The sequence below is a fragment of the Camarhynchus parvulus genome, chromosome 5 (assembly GCF_901933205.1).
Source record: "Camarhynchus parvulus chromosome 5, STF_HiC, whole genome shotgun sequence".
NCBI classification, from domain to species: Eukaryota; Metazoa; Chordata; class Aves; order Passeriformes; family Thraupidae; genus Camarhynchus; species Camarhynchus parvulus.
Window position 1 is genome coordinate 34,641,251 of NC_044575.1, and position 27,525 is coordinate 34,668,775.

The window sequence follows — 27,525 nt, forward strand, 5'->3', positions numbered from 1 at the left end:
AACCAACTCAGCAACTGTGCTGAATCAGCTCCAACTGAGTAAAATGTAATTCCTTCATTCCAGCAGGGGGAAATCTGCAGCCACCAACTCACAGACCACCAACCCTGGAAACCCACTGACTCAAAAGGAAGACTGAGTATGCCAACTAATTAGCATGAGAAGGCAAGAGAACCATTAACCAAGAAGATAGAATATTAATTAATAAGAGAACCGTGTCATTATAGCTAATAAACATTAATGTCTTTGGTTGGTAAAATAGATACATAGCAAGAAGTTTTGCTAGTTGGTGTGCTTGATTTGTGGAAACCTCCACCTTGCACCCTGCACAGAATAAACAATGTCTGCTTTCTAAACGAGACTGGGCCTGTGTTTGGAGAGCTCCTAAAACTGACAACACTCCCTCCACAGGTCTGCAGGTCCCTGCCAGCCTGCTGAAGTGCAGGCTTCCAAAGGATTCACAGTCTTCTCTTGGGCATCCACCTGCTACAGTGTGGGTCTCCTCCACAGGCTGAAGGAGGATCTCTGCATTTTTGTGGTCCTCCATGGACTGCAGGAGCACAGCCTGACACATGTAGTCTTCACCATGGGCTGCAGGGGAATCTCAGCTCTAGCAGCTAGAGCACCTCCTGTCCCATCATCTCCTCTGACCTCAGTGTCTGCTGAGTTGTTCCTCTCACATTTTCTCACTCTGCTTTTCTTTGGCTGCAGAGATGTGTTACATCTGCACAATAACATTTTTCCTTCTTAAATATGTTATCACAGAGGTGTTACTGCCATTGCTGATGGACTCGGCCTTGGCCAGCAGCAGGTCCATCCTGGAGCTGACTGGCATTGGCTCTGCAGGACATGGGGAAGCTTCTGGCAGCTTCTCACAGAAGCCACCCCCAGTCCTCCAAACCTGGCCATGTAAACCCCATACATACTGAAGCAAAATACATCAGCAGAACAATCATTGAGGCCATCAACATTTTTCTTCTGCTTTTGTCAGACTTCAGTACTAAGCTTTTGTGGTGGAATTCCTATATTAGCATATAATGTTTTTTTAAAGAGATTAATTGTTACAAATCAACAAAGTTGCAAACAGACACTCTGGATCTTGGAGCTGGGATCTTCATTCATATGTAATTCAAAGGTATTTGTGCTGCACAGGACAATTGCACCCTCAGGGTACACCAGTAGTTTCACGTGGGAGTGGACATGTATTTCTGTCTTGTCTGGGTCTAATGAAAACAAAATGTTTGTAGGGTGCACTGAGGATGATTCACCATTGCCTGAGAAGGCAAAATTAGCATCCTGATTGTCACAGTTAAACACAAATGTCTTAAAAAAACATGCATATTTAAAAATCCAATGACTCATTTTTGTAAGGGCAGAATCCTTTTCAGATTTGTCCTTGTATCTGTAAAAAATTGTGAATGATATTCAGGGCATTATTATGAAAGGAAAAGAAAATGTGATTGACCAGATATTAGGTGAAAGGGAATTTAGAGTCAACTCTGAATGATGGTCAGCCCTTAATGACAATTCAGGGGTATGTTTCCAAATGCTTCCATGCTTTCCAAAATCTGGGTCTCTTTCTGACATTTTCATTGAAGAGCAGTATAAGCCCGACTATTAAGAAAAACTAGTACTAATCACCTCTTAAGTAAGGCTGTCCATAAGATTTTAGCAGATGTGCTCAAACAGACAGAAACCTTCCAATTAAAAAAAAATTATCATCTAAAATGTACTTTTAAATTATTTTAAGGTTTGAATTTTGTTTGATTTCTGTGTCTGCTGACTGCTCCCTCATCTGAGTTTTCTTGGATTGTTTAAGGTAAATTGTTTCACTCCACTCTTGTTTAATTATTACTGGACAAATAAGCTGGCTACAGTCTATCCAACTGAAAAACTTTGGTTCAGCAGATTTCACCTAAGTTTGATCAATTCTGCTTATTTGTAAAACCTATATTTCCACAATAAATTAAACAGAAAAAAACAGCCCTTAAAGGAACAACTCCTGTCCACCTTTAAAATAAATATTTATATAAAAGCTCAAAGAAAATGTTTTCTATTCTACTTTTCCTTTATAAGTAAGATTCTTTCCTAGAGGTGGTTAGGAATTTCATAAGCAAGGCTACTTATCTCACAAATTATGTTAAATATTTGCATGCTCAAACAAACATCTCAAGAAACATTAACCTATTTTAAAGGTTTAAGAAACACTGGAAGGCATCAGCATTCAGAGAACTAAGTGGCAGTAAAATTTCAAAACATTTTCCCAACTAGCTATTTTCCCTAAAGCTACTTATTGTGCAAAAACAGATACATTTTTCTTTTGTAATATTTTATAAGTGTCTGAATCAAAAGCATTTCATCAGCATCACCAATAATCTATTTACAAAATGCTTTCTGCAAGGCAAGCATTAGCTGATATTAAATACAGCTTTCAAACATAAAACACATCATGAACTATTGAAGTAAAACAGCACATTCACATCTACAGTCTAGAGTTTGATCATTTAGATTGGGAGAAATGGAAGTTTTTCTGACACTTACAGGATGAAAAAGGAAAAACTTTTTACATTTTTTAAACTGAATTTAAGAATCTCAACAAAATAGCAAGTAAAAAACCAGAGATATATAAACTATAGCTGGTCGTCACACGTGGGAAGATAATTTTAAAGTGCTTTGTGAGCTTCAGAAGAAAAGAATAAGTCCATTATTTAAAAAAATATATATAAAAAATTTTAAGGTAACCTGGACATCTTTCTTTTAAAAACAATTAAAGAATAAGGACTTTATTAGTTATTATGTTAATTTTATTATTATATAACCATGTAAATTGAGTATAACATGCTGCCATCAAGCATACATCCTAAAAGCTTTATAAGTTATGACATGACTACTAAGCATCTCCATATGTGGCTTGGAGTTTTAGACAGCTTACCATACTTCAGATGTTTAGAGGAGGTGCTGCTTGTCAGAGTTTTACATAAATATAGAAAAATGTTTGAGACTGTCTCATTAAATTAAAAAAAAAAAGAAACATTCATAAAACCCAGGAGAACACTCAGATACATTCAAATGTTAATATTTCCTTTAGAGGTTTTTCTCCCTTATGGGTAGGACTACCTGATTTCTGACTGAGACAAATGACAATAATAACTATAATAACTATAATAATAATAATTTTCATAACTCCAACAGAACAGCTGAACCAAAATGAAATATTCTGTATTTGGAATCATACAGCATACATGTTTGTATACAGCAAATATATTCTGTAATATATACCAGAAATAGTGTTATATATTACAAAAGATGGAGGTAGTATAATAACATCCTTTATTCGGTACACCATTACTTGAGACAGATATATCCAGAATGTGGTAGACTGGGATCAGACTCTCAAAAGACAACATTGAGGCTTATCATTTCCATTGGCAGTGCAACAATTCCTTATATATATTAGAATAGTTAGCAAGCCAGACAGGGTACAGACAAGAATGATACTCTACACTCCTTGAAAATGTGCATTTGAATCCATGAAGGAGAATGGAAGCTGTTCTGGATGGCAGGTAGGTCATTGGTTATTGGATAAAATGGGACGCCCACCATACTGTCGTACATTTAGGAAAATCAACATAATAAGTTAAATTTTCTTTTTCTTTTTTAATGAAGAAAATAATTGCCTATAATTGTCTTTCTCTACCTTTCACCCTGTTTCTTATCCATAGACATCCTTCTTTTCTTTTCAGAAGTACAGACTGGAAGTATTAACATCTGTTTAACAATGCAAGACTTGGCCAACACACAGAAGTAGGTAAGCCCCAGATACACAAACGCAGGAGGCAACTGAGACTGTGACAAAGACCAAGCCTCTGAAAGGCCATTGAAGGAAACATTCAGTCCCATGGAGATTAAGCTGAAACTTCTTAACTGATGAGGGGGAAGACGGTCATATATTTGTCAGGAAAGAACAAAGTCATTATGGGGTATTTTAGGGTAAAAAAGGCGTTATGGGATCTTTAGGGGAACGGGTGTGATGAAGGTACATTATAGGTAAAGAAGCACAGGAAAATAGAGGCAGTGGGACAATGGGGCCAGTTATGTGAAAACAAGCTGCAGGTCCCCACACCTACCTAACCAACTCCAGAATCCAGACAAACTCTCTGTTCATCTCAGTGTGCAGCTAGAGAACTTCCAGCCAGGGCAAGTGATCTGCCATCTAGCTTGGGGATCTGCAGAGACTCTGGGCTCAACAAATGTGGAATAAAGAGAATAAAGGTGTGGACCAGATATTGGAGAGACCAGACTGTGGAGGGCGGAGATGAGCGGAGAGCCGCTCCCGGTGGTGTGCAGGGGGTGGGTGATGAGCTGACACTGCTCAGCATTCCCGGCGCATGGAGCCGCTCCCGGTGGTGTGCAGGGGGTGGGTGTTGAGCTGACACTGCTCAGCATTCCCGGCGCATGGAGCCGCTCCCGGTGGTGTGCAGGGGGTGGGTGATGAGCTGACACTGCTCAGCATTCCCGGCGCTTGGACCTCGGCACTGCAGCATTCCAGCTCTGCTGGACAGGGGAGGAGCACTCGCCAAATCCCAAAGCCGCTGGAATGAGCTTCCTTGTGACGCGGCGCAACACCAGTGGCGTTCCAATGGAAAAACATCAGCACAAACATCAAATGCACAACTTTACTGAGAAACTCCGTTTTATTGCAGCTATGGGAAAAAAAAGGGTCAGCACGGCCTGACATGGTGGCAGTTTGGGCCCCTTGAGAACAAGCTGCAGAAGTTAGAAAAAAACTCTTACAAAAAACGCAGCTTATTGTTTCCTCAGGTAAATCCTCAGAGGAGGCTCGCCCGCTGTTCCGGGGCGGCAGGGGCGCTGGGCGGGGCGGGGCGGGCCGTGCTTCCGGCAGGGGGCGGATGTTGGGGTTTGAATCGACTGTCGGTTGGCGCGCGGCGCGCCCCGGCCCGGTTCGGTCAGGTCCGAGCGGTGAGTGCCGCCCTCGGGGCGATTCCGGGGCTGCGTGAGCTGCCGGGGCAAGGAGGCGGGAGCCCCTTCCTTCGCCGCGCGGGGAGCGACGTGCGGCAGCCTCCCAGCCGGTGCTTTGGGGAGCCGCCGCTGCTTGGCTCCCGCCGCTCGGAGCGGCCGGAGCTCCGGCAGAACTACCCAAACATGCTCCTTCTTGCCTCCGCGCTAGCGGGACATGGGCGGCGGCGCGGGGGGACGCGGAGTGCGGCACGGGAGGGGAGCGGGGAGCGTCTCGCACTGGACCTGCCGTGGCCCTTGTGCCGGGCGGCGGTGGCGGCTGAGCCCTGCGAGGCGCGGGGGAGCGCGGCCGCCTGAACCCCGGCCCTGGCTCCTCGGGACGGGACGTGCCGGGAGCGCTGCCCGCCCGCCCGGGGCTGGGCGCCGAGGGACGGGACTTTTTCGGGACGCGGCGTGAGCCGCGGGGTGACCTGGAGGTCCCACTGTGTGGAAACTCGGGGTGCACAGGTGGCTTCGGGAGAAGTCCTTTGTTTCGCGTGCTGGGGAAAACGTGTGCGTGATACCGTACCTCTTGGGGCTGGCTTTGTTTTTTTCTTTTTCAGTGTCTAGTTAAAAGACTCTTGAAACGCGTTACGTTACGGAGCAGTAAAAAATTGCAGAATGTAGCAAAATCTAAACACCCACTCTGAGGACTTTTCTGGCCGGTTTAGGCAAAGTAGATACGTTTTATTTACACCGGTTTTCAAGACACTGGGCGATAATGGGGTCGTTCCTGCCTTGCAAACAGACGGATGCGGAGTTGCTTTGTTCCTATGAAAAGCCCCAGAGGACTTACGCAGGGGGCCTTAATGGTTGATCCGCTTATCTTTTAACTTGTAGATTCGAACTTTGGGTTCACTTACCCGAAAGAATTTGAGAAAAGTAGAGGGAATTGGGGGCGGCGTTTTCTTTTTTTTCTATTTTGCTGGAGTCAAGGAAAGGTGGGAAGGTGATTTTCTTGTTTCCAGCCGCATATGTGCTTTGTCCACCTGTAGGGCTTTCTACCAAAAATAATCTTGGCTTGTGTGGCCGTGTATAGGCAGTTTCTTTATTGTATTACCTGCAGGAGCGTGAGAACGGTGAAACTGATAGTGACCATCCTGGGGAAATCCTGAAGAAGAGGAATGTGTGTGAGCTCCTGGGGTCTTTTGCTCCCTCGGTACCTGATTAAGTATAGTTATTCCTCTTTATTTAGAAAAGGGGAAGTGTGTTTCTGGGAAATGAATGGTCATTTATTTAATCTGACTATCAGTGTGGTGTGTCTTTAGGAATGTTTTCATCTAATTTAGTAGTGGTGCTTTGTTTGTTTTCCTTATAGACCGTTTTGTGGCCAAGGTCCTTTGTGCAGCTACTCCGGTTCTCAGAGGCATAGGGCACTTGCCTTGTGCCTGAGACTTCTGCCTCCCTTTCTTTTTCTTTCTCAATATGCTTCCTTCCCTAGATCTCCAGTAAAATTGGTCCAGGGCTTTATTTGCAATAGTTTGAATTAACCTACAGTTTGTTCTTGAAGCTGATATCTGGTAGTCATCAAACCTGTAAATACCGGCCCACGGATAGTTGGCAGTCTGTCAGGCTTGTGGTTTGACCCTTGGATTTGTTACTGGCTGCTTCCCTGTAGCGAGAGGGAGTTGTCCGCCTGCCTGAGTTCCAGCCTGGGAGATGCAGGCCATCACTCTTGGCTTGCAGAACTTAAGTAATGCTTTCTTCAGCTTCCTAAGGGAAGGCAAGTCGAAGATCTACAGTTGTCTTCCCGGAAGAGTGCTGAGAAAGAATAATAATTTTGATGCTGTGGTGAAGAAACTAGGGATTATTTGGTTTGGGTTGATTTTTTTATCCAAAAAAGGGCTAGGATAGGGTGCATGGTGGGGCACACAGTAAAGGGCAGCTCACGTTGCAAGTTAGATCACTGTTTCTAAATAAATTACTTTCTACTTCAGAGTGTAAAATACATTGTCCTACATAGTGTAAATTCCCTTGTATACACGTCCCAGTTTTGGATTCCTCACCTTTTTAGCTTGTGGGGTTTTTTTCCCTTTGGCTTTTTTGTGGATCAGGATTTCTCTGATCCAGGATCCTGCATTTTCTCCAAACAATGGAGACTATATTCATTGTCACATCGCTACCCAGTTATTTTTTTGTTTTCAAGTTCTTTGTATTAGTACAGTCTTTATTTGAGCAGAAGTCAGAGCTGTTTCTTAGGTTATCTGTGAACCATTATTTCTGTTGCTTAAAGTAAGTAAGAACTCTTCTGTACAAATAAGTTTGTAGATAACTAGCTGTTGCATTGGACTTTTTCTCTTCTGAAAATAAAATGTATTTTGTTTGTTAGCTTGGGGAAATAGGTAAAAGTTGCTGTATCTCTCGTGGTCTAAGAATTTTTTTCTGGACAATTGCATCCTGCATTCTGAACCCCTGTCTCCCACAATAACAGTTGAATTATGATATTCTTTTATCATAATACCACTTTTGGTTTATGGAGTTTATACACTTTCTTTGCAGTTTCGAACAAACATAGAAGAGCTGTATAATGTTCATTTATGCACTGGATATTTAATGGTATTTAATACCTTGTTTCTTTTGCATGACACACAGCCAGAAGAACTCAGGATGAGTAAAACGAATAATTTTGATGTTCAAAACACAAAAAGTGAGTAAAGCTTTTATAAAATAATTTCAGAAATACTTAATCTGCATATATAATGCTAGTCATTACTTGTTTTATTCATGCTCAAAGAGTAGGTGAGTTTCCAATAATCAAATTACTGTGTCCAGTTTGAGGCTCTTCAGTACAAGACAGACAAGGAGTTCCTGAGTGTCCAGAGGCCATAGAGATGATTTGGGGTCTGGAGTGTCTCTTCTGGGGAGAGACTGTGGGAGCTGGACCTGTTTAGTCTGGGGAAGAGAAGGCTGAGAGGGAATCTCATTAACACATATAAATATCTCAGAGGCAGGTGCCTAGAGGGTGGTGCCAGACTCTTCAGTGGTGCCCAGTGACAGGATGAGGGGCAATGGTCATGAACTAAAACACAAGAGCTTCCCCCTCAACATGTGGAGGAGCTTCTTTACTTTGAGGGTGGCAGAGCACTGGAACAGGCTTCCCAGAGAGGTCATGGACTCTTTCTCTGGAGACATCCAAAACCCACCTGCACAAGGTCCTGTGTCACCTGCTCTAGGTGGCCCTGCCTTGCAGGGGGTTGGACCAGATGATCTCCAGAGGTCGCTTCCAACCCTAACCATTATGTGAAATTGTGTTAGAACCACTTGTCTCAGGAAATTAAAAATAAATAACTTAAAACTTCTTTAGGTTTGTTTGCTGTAATTAGACTATTTTAAAATAGTAATTTCTGCAGATGTTTTAAGTAACCTTGTGAATTTAGCAGCCAAATCACGCAGAGCTGTGTTTGAGGTGTACCATTCAGCACTCTGTTAGGCTGAAGCAGTAGTCCTATTGTTACTACTGTGACTGTTCTGAATCTTACAATATTGTAAATGTATTTTATACATCTACTGGGAATTAAAGGGAAGCTGTTAAAAGTCCATGGAACTATGGACTTTTCTAGTGGGCTAGAAACTTTGGTAAGTGGGAAGTCCTCAAGGTTTTAGTTAAATGCAGTGTTGTCTCAAATTGTCAAATGCTTTTAAAAGCTGTGGTAGCAATTAGATGACATTTCACATGCACCTGGACATTGTTGGCCATTTGATAATTCTCTTTGGGTGTTTGGGGAAGAATATTTCAACTAGGAGCACAGTCTGCTTGTGAATTTAGCTTGGCTGATAGACCACTACTGAATCAGCAGGCTGGTGAAGTATTTTCTGTCTAGTAACTAGAGAAGGAACAACTAGTACATTCTCTTCTATCTGTTATAAAATTCAACAATAAGGAAAGGGGTATCTACTGTCCTTTATCCAGTAATCTACTTGAAGATGCATGTGATTGAAAGAGGTAAAAGCTACTGCTCTGTAGCTGATCCATAGCAATTCCAGTACACTCACTGTGCTTATAAACATGATTCTGTATTTTAGTCTGTGTTCTCTGTGGACGGACAGATGACTGCCCTGAAAAGTATGGAGAAAAAAGGACCTATGTGGAATACAATCTCACTGTTCATTATTACTGTTTGGTAAGTGTATGGTAATGATCTTTGGGATTTCTGCTTTATCTGAAAAAAAGGTGCAACAAGTATTTAATACTAATAACTTGTCACACTTTTCGAACAATTTTGTTGTTTCAAAGCTTGAAATGTGAGCTTTAACTCATAGCCTTGAAAGCTTGTACTTGTCAGGTGCAGCAGATGACACAAGTTAATCCCAACAAGCTTTTATTCAAAGCTAAATTCTGTTCATGGTCCACTTAAAGGAATTCATTAATTCTCCTAACCTATCATAGCAAATAGCAATGAAGGTACATGTTAAGACAAAATGAACAGTTTGCACTTACCTATTGCCTCCTATAAGAAAAATGTAGTTTCAAAATTTGAAATGTCAAAATTCCACCCAGTGTGAAAGGTACAGAAAAGGGTTTTTTTTCCATTTCTCAATATTTCTTGCTGGCTGAGCTATTGTCTGACATTACCCAGAACATTGTAACATTTAAGTCCTAATTTTCAGTTAAGTTATATGTACCCTGTTGATCATATTAGTATAGTTTCACTAATTAGTACAAGTGTATAATTTAAACAAAGCTATGGATATAACCTGCAGCTTTTGGTATCACCCTTGACATTTTCCAAGATTCATATTCCTAAAGGTATATTTAAATTTCCTCTCAAACTCTAAGTTGTTGCAGGTCTTTAGAATAACATTACTACTTTACAAAAAAAAGCCTTTTGTTTGTTAATAAAAATAATTTGAATTGTTCTCCCCAATCCAATTTTAAAATGGATGTCGAGTATCAGAAGTAATGTAGGGGGTATGTTTTCTCAACAAGTTCTTTAAAGTCTGTTGATTGTAGATGGTTTAATAGTTTGGATACTGAATCCTTTAAAAACTAAGGAGAGTGGAGGTTTTCTGTAGTTACATAAAGATAGAGAAATTTGGTTTTAAATAAATTTTAAGCAGCTGTAACGGAATAGAGGCCATTATACCATGTTAGTGGTAATTTTGTCCCTATATAAGGCCATATCAAATGATAAGAAAAAATCCTATCCTGATGAACAGATAGGAAAAGGCATGCATGCAATACTGAGCTTTAGGAGTTAAAAGGTATTTTAACTGCAGGAAGCTCATTGCAGTATCTTTAACATTTTTTTGTGTCTACTTCTTTTAAAAATGAGCAAAGCCCTGTGATTTTACTTAAATACAGTGTATGTTATATAAGAAAAGAGTTCTACAAAGAGGCACATTAGTGACGGTTTAATTATTCTTTGCCAAATGTCTCACAGTTGGAAAAATAGATTTAATTGGTTTGGGTATGTAATCTTACATTTATTTGAGTACAATATTGATAAAACTAGTTTAAATGGTACTACGTTGAAATTATAAAATGAAATTGTAAAGAATATAAATGGCATCAAGTTGTGAAACTCTTCAGTTATTTGAAGATTGTAATGTTGCTGCCTAACTTTAAATTATCATCAGGCTGTTCTGATTTGCCTAGTTACTTGATTCTGTGTTTATTTAAATCTCCTCTAAAGCGAATTACTTTCCCTCTTAGGTGATACTTCAGTACAGTTACTTCCTACTGTGCTTCATTATCTTCACAGCACAATTGTCATTCATATTAACTAAGCTAATTTAATTTTACTTCCTCTGAAGATTCATATGCTGAAAGTAATTGTTTGACAATTATCTGAATAGTCTGTATACTTCAAAAAGGAAGGCAAAATACACTGTCTCTGGCCCTACAGTATTATGCAGTACTCTGATGTTATGAAATACTTATTTTCATTTTACTGGTTATTGTTATGTCAGACAAAAATGTATTTCATATCAGATTTTTAATCATTAAAATATTTCCATGCGAGCTTTTTTAGACTAAACTTCTCACTTGATAAGCACAGTGTATGTAATTGTAAATCTTTAGATTAGGTGGATGTTTTGAAATACTTAATTTGTTTTTGTAGTTGATGTCAAGTGGCATTTGGCAGAGGGGTGAAGAAGATGAAGGTGTAGATGGATTTTTGATCACAGACATTAGAAAAGAAGTAAAAAGAGCTGCAAAACTGGTAAGAATGATGTCTTTGGTATTTACAAGGGGAAAAAGGTAACTTTTAAGTGCTCTTAGTACTGCCTGTGGGTTTTGTTTTCTTCTTCCAATGGACAATGTGCTGAGCCCATTCAAGCACCTGAACTTTACGTTTAAGTAAAAAGTATATTGGATTTGTGGAAGCCACAAGGAAAAAAAAAACCCTGCAGAAGTTGTCATGATCCCCCCTTAAGGAGAAGGAAGCATCTAAGATTTTGCTCATTGGGCAAAAGGAGTGACAAAAGTCAAAGGGTCCACTAGGGGCCAGAAAGTTTTATTAGTTATTTACACATTTGGCCTGGGCTTTGTGGGGGATACCTTTTTGGGGATAGGTTTCTCCAACCCAAAGGTAGATTTCTTGCCCTCTATGTAAATTAGTTATCATGAGCAGTCTGCTTTTCAGACCTTTCTGGAAGTAGGCTGGGGGGCTTTGGGGGTCTAAATCCTATCCCATAGTCCATGCCCACTTCAGCTACACATTCCTGCACTTGCACTGTGCTGTGTTGTGGTTCTTTCTCACAGACAAATGAATCTCTGCTGGACCCTCTGCTCCAGTCAAATCTTCTTTCTCGCAGTGTGTCCTTGGTTATCACTAGCAGTTCTTGTGTGTTACTGCCAGCAGTCCCTGGTTGGCTTGTGGTTATCAGTGTTTGAGACATGCACATTAGCCCCAAGCCTTCAGGGAACCCAGCTCCAAGGGTCTCGCTTTGGACCACTGTTTATAGGGTCACAAGAGGGCTTTAGTGACAGTAATTTTCCATCCTGGCTGGAATTTGAGTTGGTAACTTTCTCTGAAGCTTCAGTAACAAAAATACTATTCCACTTGGGTTGTTATTCAGGCAAGAAAAAAGCTTCCAAGGCTGTTTGTTATAAAACAGGAGCTCATTAGATACCTGTTAGTTCCTGGGAGCAGACAGTGTTTCTGATGAGCCTCAAGAGAGGCTTAGTCCAGTGCAGTTGGTTCAGGCTGAGGCTTAGTGAATATTTCTGAGATCACAGTGTGGCCTGGATGCTACATTACAATTCATCCCACAACTGAAGTCAGCTTCCCTGGGCCTCTAGAGTTTGCAACTATTGTTATTCCTTGGGTAAATTCCAGATAAATAAGAGTGAATTAAACTTTCATAATACCTCATGACATTGTGCTGAGCTTGAAGCTGAGAGTAAATAATTTATAGATGCCTATATATAAGCATATATATGTGTATGCCTATTATAGCTATATAAACTATAGGTACTGGTAAAATAACTTGTATGTTATCTTATATGGACAATATGCATATAAACCAATACATTAAGTCTAGGAAATAGCTGCATATGTTTACTCTTTGTAAAAGAGCTAAACCACATTAGTCTTGTCACAGTTTTAATCTGTGCTTTAGCTACTATTCTTTCTTACACTTTTTGTAACTTTTCTATTGGTTTAATTTCTATAATTTTACTTGCATTTAAAATGTTAATATTCTGTTTCCAAAACAAATTATTTCTAGAAATGTAATATCTGTAAGAAAAAGGGAGCTTCAATTGGATGTGTAGCTCCTAAATGCAAACGAAGTTACCATTTTCCTTGTGGGATACAAAGGGAATGCATTTTCCAGTTTATGGAAGACTTCAGGTGAGTTTTGGGGCTTTGTTGTTTTTCCATTTTCAATTTATTATATTTATACAGGAGGTGACTTGGGTTTCTTTCATGGCTTGTTATTGGATAGGCTGATAGTTGCAAATGACATCAGATTATCTAGGAAACAAATACCTGATTTGTGGTAGACATGAAAGTCAAACAGTTACATTGCGTACCTAATATTTTTAAACTCAGTTCTCAACACTTTTAAATACATCACTTTATGCTTATACACGTACTTAAGTTGTTTATAAAACTGAGCAGTAAATTCTGAACTCTGAAATAAGCTGCATAATTTGGGTTTTTGTTTGCCTGTCTTCTGTGCCTTTGTTGAAATGGCAGAGCTTTGGCTACCTGTATCTCTCAACAGTCACAACACAGTGTCTGCCATTTTGTTGTGTTTCCAAGTTTTTTAGAGATGGACTTGCAGGGGAAATGGGCTTAATATCAAGTGTCAAAAAAAAAGTTTTGTTTTCTTTTACTGTCATCTTTCTAGCATCTTGACTGTTGTCAAAATACTCTTGAGTGCATTATCCTTCTTGTGAGCTGAGTTTGTAGGGTGGATGGATTGAAGTCTGGCAGGCAGTTAACACAAAACAACTTGCATTACCTCAAGTACATGTAAAGATAAGATATTTTCAGAAGGATTTGTTCTAGAGCTGCATTTCTTGGACGTCATAGTATGCAATATCCCTTAGGTCAGTAGGGATTAGCCATCCCAGCTGCCTCACCTCCCAGTTCCTTGTGTATCCCTAGCCTGCTCACTGGTGGGGAGGGGTGAGAAACAGAAAAGGTCTGGACTCTGTTCAAGATCTGCTGGGCAATAACTAAAACATCACTGTGTTATCAACACTGATTTCCTCACAAATCCAAAACATCACCATACAAGCTACTATTAAGAAATTTAACCCTAGCCTAGCCAAAACCAGTATGTCTGCATTTTTAGCTTGTTGCATAGCACTTACTCATGAAAAATGGATTAATGAAATAATTTTGATGTCCTTGAATTTTATGAAGAAGGTTCTTAAAATGTTGTTTTGTTAACAGAGCCATAAATTACTCTTTTTTAGATCTTACTGTTGGGAGCATAGACCAGTCCAAGAGTTTATGGATAAAGAACCTAGAGGAGCTTCACAGTGCACAATATGCCTGGATTTGGTTGAACATCTTCCAGTGTACACTGTATTGAAAAGTCCTTGCTGTAAAAATGCTTGGTTTCATCGAGAATGCTTGCAGGTAATACAGGTTCTCCCTTTCAGTCTTTTTGCATCCATGGAGATCACATTTCTGTTTAAAAATAATGGAACAATTGCTTACTGGTAAGTGTAGGTAGTAGGTATGAAGTATACCAGGTTTGAAGAGCAGTACTTAAATTGCTTTATGCACACAAAAGGATTTTGAGGTTTTAATGCTATTAATTTTTCTCCCCCTGTGGCCCCTCCACGTTTCTGCGTGTATGATACATATTTCATGCCTTTGCTACTTTTAGGAACTGAAGTTCAACAAGTTTCTTGCAAATCATTATGTGCAGAATCTGAGTGCTAAAAATGTAATTTATCCATCATCAGTTCTCTTTGGCTAAATCCAAGATGAGAAAAAATTACAACTTTCTTTTTGTAAACTTACACTGGATCTGAAGAGGTTGACTGAAAAGGATGGTGCTTTTGTTTATGAATCTTATTCTGGCATATGAGCTCTTTCCTTAAAGGAAGAGAAAATCCTTGCCATTTGCTTTAATGTCAAGTCACATCATAATTGATGCCAGCTTTAACACCCATGTCAGGACGGTATCCATTAATGTAATGTGTCTGAATATTAAGACATAATTTATTGTCATATTAAGGATGGTAGAAATTCAATAATTGGTCTGGTTTCTTTGTTGTGTTTTTTTTTTTTTCTTGGCACAGTATCAAGCTTTGAGTGCTGGGATATTTTTCTTTAGGTGCACAGTATGTAATAACAAGGACAAATTTCAAATAGAAATGTTGAGAATGGGCATACACATTCCAGAAAGGTAAGTAATTTTGTTAATGATTACTCTTGGATGAAAACTTTGATAGGCTGTTATAAACATTTATTTTATTCTACAGAACTTGAGCTATTAATATGTGAAATGTTGGTTCTACCTTCAGTTGTAGAATTGTTCAGTTTAGTAAGGAGTAACCTGTTTCCTTTTAGATATGCATAAAAATTGGCAAAGGTGGAATTAGTTATATCAAGCACAAAACAGAAAGCTCTGAAAAGTCACTTTTAATGCCATGATTCAACTTAAATTCTAAACCCAATTAGAAGATAAAAGCACTTGTTAAATACAATAATTTTTCCTTAACATAGAGATTGCTAAGAAGTGTATCTTCTGTGTCCAAGTTTAATTATCTGAATTTCTGTCAAGACAGAATTGTAATTGGCTGATTACTCAGCCATACAGCTCCTATCTTCTGCTAAGGGATTGCAAAGGTTGTATTCGTATAATATCTGCTTCCAAAATTCCACACTGTTTTTCCTGTTTCTATCACCTTATGAGGCTCAAAATACAACAGAAAGAGATCAGAACGATGTTTCTTTGTTAGAAGTATTATTCCTTAATAACTACTAGTCTCTTCAGAGAGCACCATCAATTCCCTCTTGAGAGACAAGCTTAAGATTCTGGAGAGGAGGAAGAGTCAAAATAATTTATGAACTTGACTGTACTGGCCTGGAACATTCTGAGTTACCATTCATGAAACCAGTTTCAGTTGTAACTCATGTAGGCTGCCTAAACAAATATCTTTGTTTTCTATGAGAGAAAAAAGGGATGGAGACAAAGCAAATGTGCTGTGTCACTAAGTCATATGAAAAATAAAAAATACTTGAAATCAAAGTAACTTTATGCAAGAAAAAGTCTATGTGATTTCTAGTATTATTTTAGTTACTAGACTTCCCCCCTTCCCCCTCTGTTACCTAGAAACCCCGTCTGTTACCTAGAACATGAGATGATTGAAATATATTCATATGTTTATTGCATATTTCTTTTTCAAAATACAGGGCAACACATGGAAACAATCAGAAATAGAGTTCTGATATCCAATCTTCTGCCTTGTTTACAGGGATGCATCTTGGGAACTTGAAGAAAATGCATATCAAGACTTACTGCATTGTTATCAACACTGTGATGTTAAAAGGTGTCTCTGCAAGAAAGGAAGAGACTATAATGAACCTGATAGGTATGATACTTTAGCAGGAAAGTACAACTTGGGATAGAAAAGGTTTTTTGACATATTTTTCATTGTTGTTATTTATAATTTTTATTTACGTACATGTTTTGGTATTTTTCAGCATCACGTTTTAACGTCAAGCCAACATGTTGTCTAGATAGTGTGTTTGTTTTACTCAATATAATCATAGTTCAATACTGAATTTCTCTAACTTGATCTGGTTATAAAAGCCATGAAAACCAAATTTAAGGGATTATCAGTTACTTTGTCCTCATTTCATACAGGCTGAAGTAGAATTTGTGCATCAACACAGCATGTACCTAAATTAATGTTGTGTGTGTATCATTCAGAGTTTAATTCAGCAATTTATTAGGTATTAAAATACTTATAGCCTAACAAGAAGTTATTGTTGAAGTAGTAGACCTAAGTCAGTAGTTTGAATGTTTCCCTAGAGAGCTCTCCTTTAAAAGAATTACTACTTGGAAAAGCTGACTGGTGGATACCATAAAACAGAGGATTTTGCTGACTAGCAGGATGAGAAGAAAATAGTGCCTGCAATCTGTTGACTTCAGAACAGGGGAGTACTAATAGCCTCACTCAGTGCAAGGTACTGGAACACGAGTAGCTTTTTTTTCTCGTTGCAGCCAGTTATGAGTACCTCTTGTGTGAAGAAAGTCTCCTTGATTAGAATCAGTTCTGCCAGAGTGATAAAATTATGCTTTATTGGTTTAATGTCAGGATTGCACTTACAGCTAGTCTTTGCTTTAACTAGCCTCATTCTTCTGTCTAATTCTAAATACCTACATTTTTCCTTTTAGTAAATGGGAAATTCAGCGTTGCCAGTACTGCGGTTCTCGTGGGACTCATTTGGCCTGTTCATCTCTGAAGTCATGGGAGCAAAACTGGGAGTGCATGGAATGCAGAAGTATCTTTGCAAAATCAGGTGTGAACTTATGGATGTGACAGTGATTTTGTAAATGATAACTTGAGGTTATATAAGCATACTTTGCAACTAGAAAATCCATTAAATTAATGTAATATAATCCTACAGGGAAGTATAGCAAACAGAAAAAGCGTACTTTGGCTGCCTCTGAAAATTCAAATGGAACACCTTGTTTGCTGGAAGAGCCGCCTCCAAAGTCCCCTCGGCAGTCATCTGGATCTCCACGCAGTTTTCTACTCCAGTGTGTAATTTTCTGTTTTCTCACAGAAATTGATGATTGCCATAAGATAATACTTTAATGTGAGGAAATGGGAGGAACCTACGTTAAATTGCAAATCAAATAAAATTAGAATAAAAAATTTAGTGATTGCCGTTTTCTGAGTAAGCCATAAACTCTGGAAATTTGCAGTAGTTATTTGGATTTGGTGGCATGTAAACCATTTTTTAGTTTGGTGAAGATAGATCCTTGTTAAAGAATTTTAACAATTTAGTGGTAACTTAAGAATATACAAATGGGAAAGCTTTAAGTTTGCTTACTGGTATTTTTTCCATTTTAATAGTGTTCTAGAAGTCTGACTTAAAAGATAGATGTTCATAATAATCTTTTCCTCTGTTGTAATAAAAGCTTTTCAAGTTGGTAAAAACTAGTATTTTTAGTTTTTACTTGCTGTGTTAGTCAGGGCTTTTATCTGATGTATGAGATGCAACTAAAAACACATCCTAATTAGTCCACAATGTAATTAAATACAGAATCATTATTTTGAAAATTGCAGTTCAGGCACTGGTGGACTTCATGGCAATGGAGATACAAATGAGATTCAGAACTGATTTAGGGGGAAACTATAGTACTACCTTGAAATAGAAGTGTTCATGCATTCTTTAGTTGTATCTTCTTAAAATACGGTTTTGGCTTCTAGATCACCAAAAATAATGTGCCAGAACTTGTCACCGTGCTCACACCTAGAACAGCCAGCATCCAACAGAGTGACAGTGTCCCCATCTCCGGTGATGTCAAACTGGAACTGGTCCCTAAGGCACAAGTATTTCTTCTGTTTTTCTGATTTTGAAGAGTAATCTAGCACGTGTCTTTTTACTATATTTCCTACAGACTCTGTGTGTGTGTGGTTTTGTGTATATGCAGTATCTATATGTATCTGTGTGTATATACAGTATCCATATATATTTCTCTGTGTGAACTTACACAGTATGCATATATATTTGTGTGTGTGTATATGTATATAGTCTGTCAAAAATGAGATAAGTTTACACTTAAAATCGGAATTCGTAGCTTGAGAAAGGCTTCTGCTGTTTATAAATGCTAGAGGGGTGTGAGGGGAAAAGAATTGAAACCTACAGAGAGTTTTTAGGTTTGGTGGTAAGGGGATCAAAACCCAGAAATGCATATTTGTCCTTACTGATGCATGGCTAAACATTCTTTAGGAAATAGGGAATAAAAAGAATCCTAATTGCTTTCTTCTAATTAGACAGGTCCTAAATTTTTAATGTTTTTGTATTTGTACCATATGAATAGTTCGTGATGGTGCTAAAGTCAGTGCTAAAACAACATGTTTTAATATAGAATATTCAGTTTGAGGACAAAATTCATTATCTTCTTGTGAGTAGTTAATTTATGGATTCTACCTTATGTGCTAAAAATTCTGATGAGCGAATAAGGTATTTCTAGTAAATATGGTATTTGAGATAGTTTTGGTTGGAAGCTTGTAAAGAAGACATCTTGGTATTTTTTATGAGAATTTTCTTCCCACTCAAATATACTTTTTTATTATAGTGATGATTATTCTAATTTGGTTGCAAAACATCTGTAAGGCAAAATTATAAACTTCAATTTCTTACTTGTTTCGCTCTGTTTAAATGTTAACTCATGTGATTATTGTTTGGTACCGTGTTGGAGTCACTGAATTAAGAAAATCACTATTTGATTTATGCCAGGGTAATTATTTCTACCTCCTTTTTTCAGGTTTTAGAGGAATTCTAAAACTTGCCACTATAGTGTTTAAATTTTTTAAATATATACTAAATGTTTTACTGATATAATTCAGGCAATACCTGAATGTGCCACAGTGTTTGAAGAAGTGTTCTTCTTAATAGACTATTTAAATATTTTTTGTGTAACTGTTGTTAATTATAAATCATAGATTTAATCTGAGAATACATGCAATTTTCTTGTAGGTATTTAAGACAGCAACGAAAGGAAGTTTGTAGTATACTGAAGGAGTTAAAGGTACAAGTTCAAACAAAAACAACAAGACTTAACATCAATGCAGAAAATATTTGGAGTAGTGCTTTAAAAGGATTTAGACAGCGCATCTTCAGTCCTACAAACACTATTGAAGTAAATTTCTCAAACTGCAAAAATAGATCCAAGACAAATACTTCTTCTGCATCAAAACACCATTTCTTCCAAGTATTAATGCTTCACCTTCAGAATTCATCATTGCTTGAGGGCTCTTTTGGAAAGAACTTGTCCCTTGATTTTCAAGGTAATTAGTTGCTTTGTTCAAAAGCAAATTGAGAAGTGTATAACTTAAAATATTTTTTAATCTTCAGCCAGTATGAGTGTCAGTTCACAAGTATAGTCCTGAAGGATAAAAATCAGGGATTGATTTTTTTTATTTTTTCAGTTCTAAAGAGGGATGGTGTGTGGATTTGTAATTTAAAAAATTTGGGTTTGTTGGAAAAGTCGACTACAACCATGGAAAAACAGCATATAACTAGACTTGGAACTTTTTAGTTAGTGTATTTGTTTTCTTTAATTTAATTTCTTTCTTCCTGACTCACTTTCTCTGCTAATTATTTTCCTTTCCTCAAATTCCTAGAGCATTATTTCTCATAATATGCTTCCAAACGACCCCAAGTTAGCTTCTTTGAGTTCTTATGCTTCAGAATTAAATATGAGTTCAGTGTAAAGTGGAAGTTACATCTCCCAATCCTTGATAGTGGCTGAAGAGCTGGTGTAAAAGAATGTGGTAGTCCTATGTAAAAATATGGTCTTATAGTTTGAACTGTCAGAAGATAGCAAAAGTCATTAAGAAAAAACAGCACTATGACATTTTCTATTAAAAAATGATGATCAGAAATAATTTCTATGCATCTAAATAATACTTTTTTATTTTCAGCTTTAAAAGAAAATCTTTATTTTGAAGCTGGTAAAATGATTGCCGTTTCTTTGGTTCATGGTGGTCCACCTCCTGGTTTCTTTTCCAAAACACTGTTCAAATGTCTTGTCTATGGTCCAGAGAATGTGAAGCCAGCTTTGGAAGATGTTGCTGATGTTGATGTAGCACAAACAATAAAAACGGTAATATGCAATAAGTTTCTTTTTATTTCTTGCTCAAAACTATATTTGGAGATAGAGAAGGACTTAGTGAATATAAATTTTGTTGAAATTGAAAGGTATATTTTTCACATATATATATACACACATGTAGTAAACAAGTGCCTAACTTATGTTTTTATGCAGATAAAATATGCAAATAGTCTGTCCAGCCTACAGTCTACACTGCAGGACTGCTGTGAATTCCTCACTGCTGCTGGCTGTTTAAGACCAGTAACAGCTTTGTGTGATAAGAACACGCTGGTGAATGACATACTGATCTATCATGTAATCAAGAGAATTACTTTACCCCTAGAAAGGTTTGTTTTGCTTGAGTTTTCGAACTTCTTGATTCTTCTCCTCACTGCAGCTCTAAAAAATATGTTGCTAAAACTAACTTTCAGGTATTCTTACTTCTCCATTTAAACCACTGAAGTGTACTATAATTTTCAGTTGATTAAGTAGCAATGTTAACTAAGTAGTTAAACTTAAACTTATTTCTCTACATATCTGCTCTGACTTCTCCTTGGTCACATTATATTCCCTTTTCAACCTTATGAAGAAGGCAGATTCACAGTTTTTAAGCTACAGCATCACGAAGACCTTTGCACTGTAAAATTTCTCTAGTTTATGTTCATTTCTAATTCAGAATTGCTTGACTTTAGAATCTTCATTTTAGAAATGTTTAACATATGTTTAGAATTCAAATGAGTTTTCTAGAGTTCTAATTAGGGAGTTTGTGTGTGCTATTAGGAGTGCAGTATTGTGCAACAAGTGTAAGTTGGCCTGCTTAGAACATAAGCATTGCATTGATGTTTCTGTGAGGTAGTGATGACGTCATTAGCTGGAAAAGTTGCAGCTCTTGAGTGTTCTTTGATTGGTCTCTGGCCTTACTTCCAATTCACATTCTTCATTTGCTCAGTAAAAGTTTGTTGGATGCTATTTTTTCCAACAAGCATGGCCTGCTTTAAATTTCACATATAGTATTACCTCTGACAAATTTGTTTACTCTGTCTCAAAGAGCTATGGAAACTGATTCTTAATGTGAGGATTTTTTTAAACGAAGGTCAGAAGAATTTAGTCATTCAGTTCAAGGCCCTCTGGCATTTTTGAACAGTCTATATCATATTTTTAAATTAGTGAGTTAAAAAGTAAAACATCATAATTAGTGCATTTAAACAAATGCACGAATTCAAACACTTAAACATTAAGTTAACTTGAAACACCATGAGGTAGTGGAGTTTTGAGCATTTGAGAGATGGGCTTAAGGTGGGCGTAAGTGAGTAGAACAAGAAATTACTTGTCAATATAAAGGACTGAGAGTAACTGGAGAGTTGGGTATTTTAGCTGTTAAATTTTCTATGCCACTGGGCACCACTGAAAAGAGCCTGTCTCTGATCTCCTGTTCTCTTCAGATATTTCTACATGTTGAGATTCCACCTGAACCTTCTCTTCTCTAGGCTGAAGAGTCCCTGCGCTCTGAGCCTCTTCTCAAAGGGTTATGCTGTAGTCCTTTAATCTTCCTAGTCACCCTTTGCCAGAACCTGACACTGCACACAGCACTTAAAGTGTGGCCTTACTGCTGCTAAGCAGAGGGAAAGGATCACCTCCCTTGAGCTCCTGGCAACACAATTCCTAGTACAGCCCAGGATGCTGCTGTCTGCATTTCTCACAGGCAGAAATAACAGCACATAAGCGCATGCAAACTTGCAAAAGCCAAGCAAAGGCTATCTTTTAAGACAACTCATTTTGTCTATGGACAAGGAATTTAAGCTGTTTTCCCAAGAGCTATTTGTAAGAAAGAGAATTGCTATATTTTCTTACTAAAGTCAAAAGTATACCTTGTACATACAGTCAAGTACCAGGAAATAAGGTGAATTTCTACATATCACTGGTATTTCTTTCATCTCCCTAAAAAGCTCTACAGAAACATTTAGATTGTTAAAATGAGAGTTAAATGCATTTCCCAAGATAAAATGGGATTACTATGTAACCTTCTTGACAAGATTTAGAGACTGGAGATGGGGAAGATTTATTATATGCCATCTTGCAGCTTTATAAAATGCAGAGTTCGGATGCATGGTCACTCTTTTTGTATCCCCCTCTCCTAGTTTTAGGCAGGGTTTGAAAACGCTTGGTGTTCTGGAGAAAATGCAAAGGCACCCAGATGTGTTCTCTAGCATATTCTGCTACAAACCTGAAAGACTTTCAGCGGAAACTGTTTACAATCTCTTTACAATCCATTCCTCATCAGATGTAAATAAAGTTGAAGGTGCTGATTTTTGGATGGGCTATTTGCAAGATGTGGAAAGTAAGTTTTGGTTTGGTTTTTTTTTGTTTGTTTGGTTGGTTTTTTAAATGAAAAAATCCTCCCCTTCCTTGTCCAGGTTATTTAGTTGCTGGTATACATACAGAATTTGATTTGTAGATTTCAGTGATGTAAATAAATCAAAGTTTTGTAGTCACTATCAATTCCTAATTGTTCCTTCTTCCCCCTTTTTCTTACTAATTAGAATATCTGAAACTGTTGCCCCAGCCTTTATAGTGGTAAATATCTGAAAGATTGTCTCTGGGATTCCTGTGAATTAAAATATGAAAATCCAACACACAACCTAAGTGATACAGAAAAATCCTTTATTATAGATATATTGTCTGAAGTCTTAAAGACCTCTGTTTTCTATCTTTTGCTTGCAGAAGAGATTTTTGTATTCACTTAAGATTTTTCATTACTAACTGAAGTGGGATTTTCTTGCTAAACTTTTTCTTAGGTAGCCATATAACTGCATATTTATTCAGCATATTGATTTGATTTCATTTGTTTTTTTTTTTTCCTCTTAGCATTTAACATGCAGGGTAATGGGGCTTATGTGTAACAGACAATCAGTGATAAAACTTAATCCTTTTCTTTTAGGTGGTGACTCTGTAGTGACATTGGAGGATATTCTGCTCTTTGTAACAGGCTCCTCTTATATACCAGCCATTGGTTTTGACCCTGAACCTACTATTAAATTTTTACATATAAGGTATCCCATTGGAAACAGACTTCTTAATTGCTTAGAGCTTCCTAAAACAAAGAGGTATCATCAGTTCAAAAATAAAATGGAGCTCACCATCAGAAATACACTAAGAGTTGAAAGGGAGTATTTTTGCTATTAAACTGAACGTTGGAAACTTGAGTTTTCTGCAGGAACATCTGCTTTCAGTCCGCTACTGTATTTTTGGACAACATGCTTTTAGTATTTTATGACCTTTTCTCCAAAATTATGCCAGAAGTTGTAATGTTATGAGATGGAAAACAATTTTCAAATTAAAAGAAACCTTTTATCTCCTGAATAATTTTCCTTTTGACGTTGACCTTAAGAGTCCTACATCTCTTGCAAAAGTAGTTTAAATGTCAGCTTTTGCTGTAGACAGGTATGAAATGTTACCACACTCTGTAACAGGTAAGTATGTGGATTGTGTCAAATACTTAGGTAACTTATTTGTCAAAAACAAACCAAGTACATTTTGAAGATAATTGCTGTAGAGTGTTGTCTTGCATAAAACTGTGATGCAGTTCTTCAATTCTGTATATAGTTTTTCAGTTATTGTTTTGTATTGATTCATTTCTGTTCTTACGTTTCATAAAAACCTAGGAAAATTAAAATACCTGTAGTTTTATGGTCATTGTGGCTAGCACGTTGGAGGTCTGGAGGAAACAGCTAAAATAATACAGTGTAAGAACAAAATTCTGTTGAATTTCTGTCTCTGTTTTTAAACAAGATCTTTGACATTTGCACATTTCTGCATTCTACTGTCATACATTAATTTTTAATTTTTAATTTTACTATTTTGACTCCTAGAGCCAAAATAGTAAAAACCAGAAGGAAATCTTGAACATACCTGGTCTTTCAAAGTGAAATACAGGAGTTAAACTTAATGTTCTTAAGTATGAAAGAACAAAAGTTTGTTGCTTATTAGAACACATAAACTTGTCCTCCATTTAAGTATTTTCATTCAACCATGCACTAAAACTCTTTGTTAAACTAAAGGCAGTCAACCATCAAGCTTGTCTGGGCCTTATGCTTCTTTTATTCTAAATTCTTCCAGTTCAGTCATAGGCACATTCTGAGCACTGTATAAAATATATTTCAGTGCTGCAATAATTTGTGCAAATGGCTGGGCCATTAAGCTGTAAAATATACGTAGTGAAATTCCTATACAGCAACACTTTAATGTTACTAATGCTAAAAGTATGACATTAAAAGGACATTTAAATACATTCGTTTTAAATGTGTGCTGCTCTCTGTTTTGAAATTATACTATTTCCCTGTGTTAGTTTTGACTGCCTGTGCTATATGTCCTTAACATAAGCTGTGCTATACATGTAATTTAGATACATATGTATGTGTATGTGTCTATATGTATGCACATTATTCAAAATACTGGAAAATAATTATATACTTTTTTATTAATATAGCTTGGTTTGGATTGAAAATATAAGCAGGATTGCTTTACATTTGAATTATTTGGCAAGGAAGTACATCCACAGTGATTATAAATGGATAGGTGCTTCTGAAAAAATAATAGAAAGTCTAAGGAAATTATTGCAAGTCTTAGATCAGACATTTTTCATTACTAATGCCTAAAACAATCTAATCTCATCAGTCTTGTCATTATAAACTTAAGAATATTAGAAATTAAGGCAAGATTTATGGTGGTTTTTGCTTGTTGGCCAAAAGCATATTCAAGTCTCCTTTAAAAGAAACATATCATCTCTTGGAGAATGTAATTTGGCTTGTTTATATACTAAGCATTTTCTCAGTGTCTTCTCCAGTAATATTCTGTGTTTCTGATATTTGCATAATTTTTGACTCATATCAATAAATTCTTTGTATTCTTAGCTTTCCCAATGGTCTGTTACCATTACAGGGAGAGTGGTTTGGCACAAATTTGTTTACATAATAAGGATTCATGTTGTATGTTTGTATTTCTCAAATATAATAACTCTCCTGCAAATATTACATTATACTTTAAAAATGAGTGCAGTATTTGCTTTTCTTGCCTAGCTAATAATAAATATGTTCTCTAATGTTATTCTTCCATATGAGAAGTACAGATTTTACAAAAGTAGCAAGCAGAGTGTGAGTAATTTTAAAGGACGACGACTTTTGGTACCTGCAGTGGCAAGAGAAATTGTTCAGAACCTGGAACTAAATAAATAGCATTTTAAAACCTTCAGTGGGGAAAGAAATAATAAAACAATGTGAACATAAGGCTTCAAAACATACCTGATATTACAAAAATAGAGTTCACACCTTTTATTGCTTATGACTTTTGAACTCAGGAGCTGAAAGGCTTTTATATAAAGGCAGAACTAACCTATATGCCACGTGTAAAAAATGTCAACTTTAAAAGTATCTGCTATACAATGCCATATCCAAACTCTGAATTCGTAAAATTAGTAAAAACATAGTATGCAATATTGCTTGAAAGGGTTTTTCTTGCACAGATTTTGTTCCCACTGTCCAATACTGACATTACCCGTTCAGGACAAGTTGTCATTCCATTTCTATTGATTTGATCTGCTCTATCTAGACACTCCAATATAATACTTCATATATTCAAGCTGTATTCCTGAATGCTGCTATGAAAGGAATTTCCTCATTTTCAGCTTTTATATAGATCAGTCATAAATTTATTTGAACTGTTCATTAGAATTCCATTGAATAAGCTAACTTCCAAACACAGAATTGTATCCCTTGTCTTGACATTGTACAAACAATTTATATAGTAGCTATAAGGACCCTAGCTTTTTTATTGTTGTAGCAGATCACTGAAGTGCAATATGATGGGGTAGTTTTTATTTTACATAAACGTAGCCTTAGGCACACCTTGAAATTCGGGAGGCTACTTACTTTCAGTATTTCTGTAACACAAGCAGAATAATTGTGTATGCATCAGTGTATAAAATATATTCTTACAGATGCTGCGTCTTGTATAAGATTTGTCAGCACCATGAAAGAACTACTGCAGTCCTTTTTGTGTTTGGCCAAAGAACTTCACCCCACAGTTTCTGCATCAAACCCTTAGTTTCCATCTGGAATTAGCACATCAAATAAGCTATTTGTTTTCTAGACTGATAATTTTCTACTAAACGGTAATATATTAGTATCAGTGGGTTTAGTATGGTCTCCTTAACAATGTAGATAGAATAGAAAAACCACCATCAAGTATTTTAGCTCTATGTTTGAAAAACCAAGGAATAAGAAATCTGTGACTTGCTTTTTTACCCATTCAGAGGATGCTTATCAGAAAAAGCTGTTAGGTTTTTTAACTGAACGAAGAATGAAATATAGTCCAAAGGAGAAAAAATTTCTTCGTACTACAAGTCTAAACCATTGTGTGCTGCACCTTTGATTGTTTTCATTAAGATGTTATGTCCTGGAATTTGAAAACATGAGAATTTTGAATTAATTCACACTCACGTTCTGTATATGCAAAAAAATCTAATTTAAATAGAATTGCAACATAGAAGCCTACAAAATATGCCTTTCAAGTATATTTTGAATCTGTTTTATATGGTAAAACATTTTAAAGCTCATACTTTTCTGTTTCTTACCTAAGGGAATATCTAATAGGAAAAAAGAAAAACAAAAATGCAGAAACTTTTGATGTGTCAAATCATACGTGTACAGAAAATCATTTTCAAAGTGTTAATGTTTGTAAAAAAAACTATAACCCTCTGATTTTTGTATTACACAAACAATGTTATTTTTGAAGTTATGGAATTTAGAATGTTATGCAATACACTGTAATTTTGTAAATTTTTTTAGCTCTGACTTGAACTCTGCAGGATCAGTGCCTAAACTCTGTTGCATCTTCAAGCGATGTTTTGTAGCATCAGTGTTGAAATAATCAGTTATTGTGGGAAATACCATGTATATGTCCAAAGTGCAATAAAAGGTTAAGTATGTAGCTTCCGTGTTTTTATTTTGTTGATTTATGGATTTTAGCTCTAGAAGTGTTATCACTATTTTCTGTAGTTTCATTTGTGTACCTGTAGATTTACACAAAGGTGTATATGACATGTTTATCCGTGGTATCCAAAGCTGAGCGGGGCAAGGCGGCTCTTTCCCGGTGGGATTGCTGTAGGGGCGTGAAGGCAAGGGGCCTGCGGGCATGTGCGACGTGAGGTAGAGGGAAGGGAACTTGTAGCTATATTCCGTTGTGGTAACTCACTAAAACTACATGACT

The 27,525-nt window shown here is 37.0% G+C and overlaps 1 protein-coding gene across 2 annotated transcripts; it reads left to right on the plus strand.

The window, feature by feature from the left end:
• The first annotated feature begins 4,907 nt into the window (after positions 1–4,907).
• G2E3 (G2/M-phase specific E3 ubiquitin protein ligase) lies at positions 4,908–27,271 on the plus strand. 2 transcript variants are annotated; one of them, XM_030949422.1, is made up of 16 exons: positions 4,908–4,977; positions 7,606–7,660; positions 9,037–9,134; positions 11,076–11,177; positions 12,688–12,812; positions 13,889–14,054; positions 14,726–14,832; positions 15,905–16,021; positions 16,831–16,955; positions 17,064–17,196; positions 17,873–17,995; positions 19,146–19,456; positions 20,093–20,274; positions 20,437–20,609; positions 22,401–22,600; positions 23,201–27,271. In XM_030949422.1, exons 2-16 carry the CDS (start codon positions 7,621–7,623, stop codon positions 23,443–23,445), a joined length of 2,247 nt encoding a protein of 748 aa, XP_030805282.1. In that variant the 5' UTR covers positions 4,908–4,977; positions 7,606–7,620; the 3' UTR covers positions 23,446–27,271. The 2 variants fall into 2 exon arrangements, with proteins under 2 accessions (XP_030805282.1, XP_030805281.1); XM_030949421.1 differs by lacking the exon at positions 4,908–4,977 and having other exon boundaries at positions 7,450–7,660.
• The last annotated feature ends 254 nt before the right edge of the window (positions 27,272–27,525 follow it).

What these genes read in the sequence shown, in the direction of transcription:
- G2E3 (XM_030949421.1), top strand. Translation starts at nt 7,567, where the DNA reads ATGGTATTTAATACCTTGTTTCTTTTGCATGACACACAGCCAGAAGAA. An exon ending in AACTGGTCCCTAAGGCACAA is followed by an intron (nt 17,996 to 19,145) that starts GTATTTCTTCTG and finishes ATTTTCTTGTAG; the next exon opens with GTATTTAAGACAGCAACGAA. An exon ending in CTTGTCCCTTGATTTTCAAG is followed by an intron (nt 19,457 to 20,092) that starts GTAATTAGTTGC and finishes TTTTATTTTCAG; the next exon opens with CTTTAAAAGAAAATCTTTAT.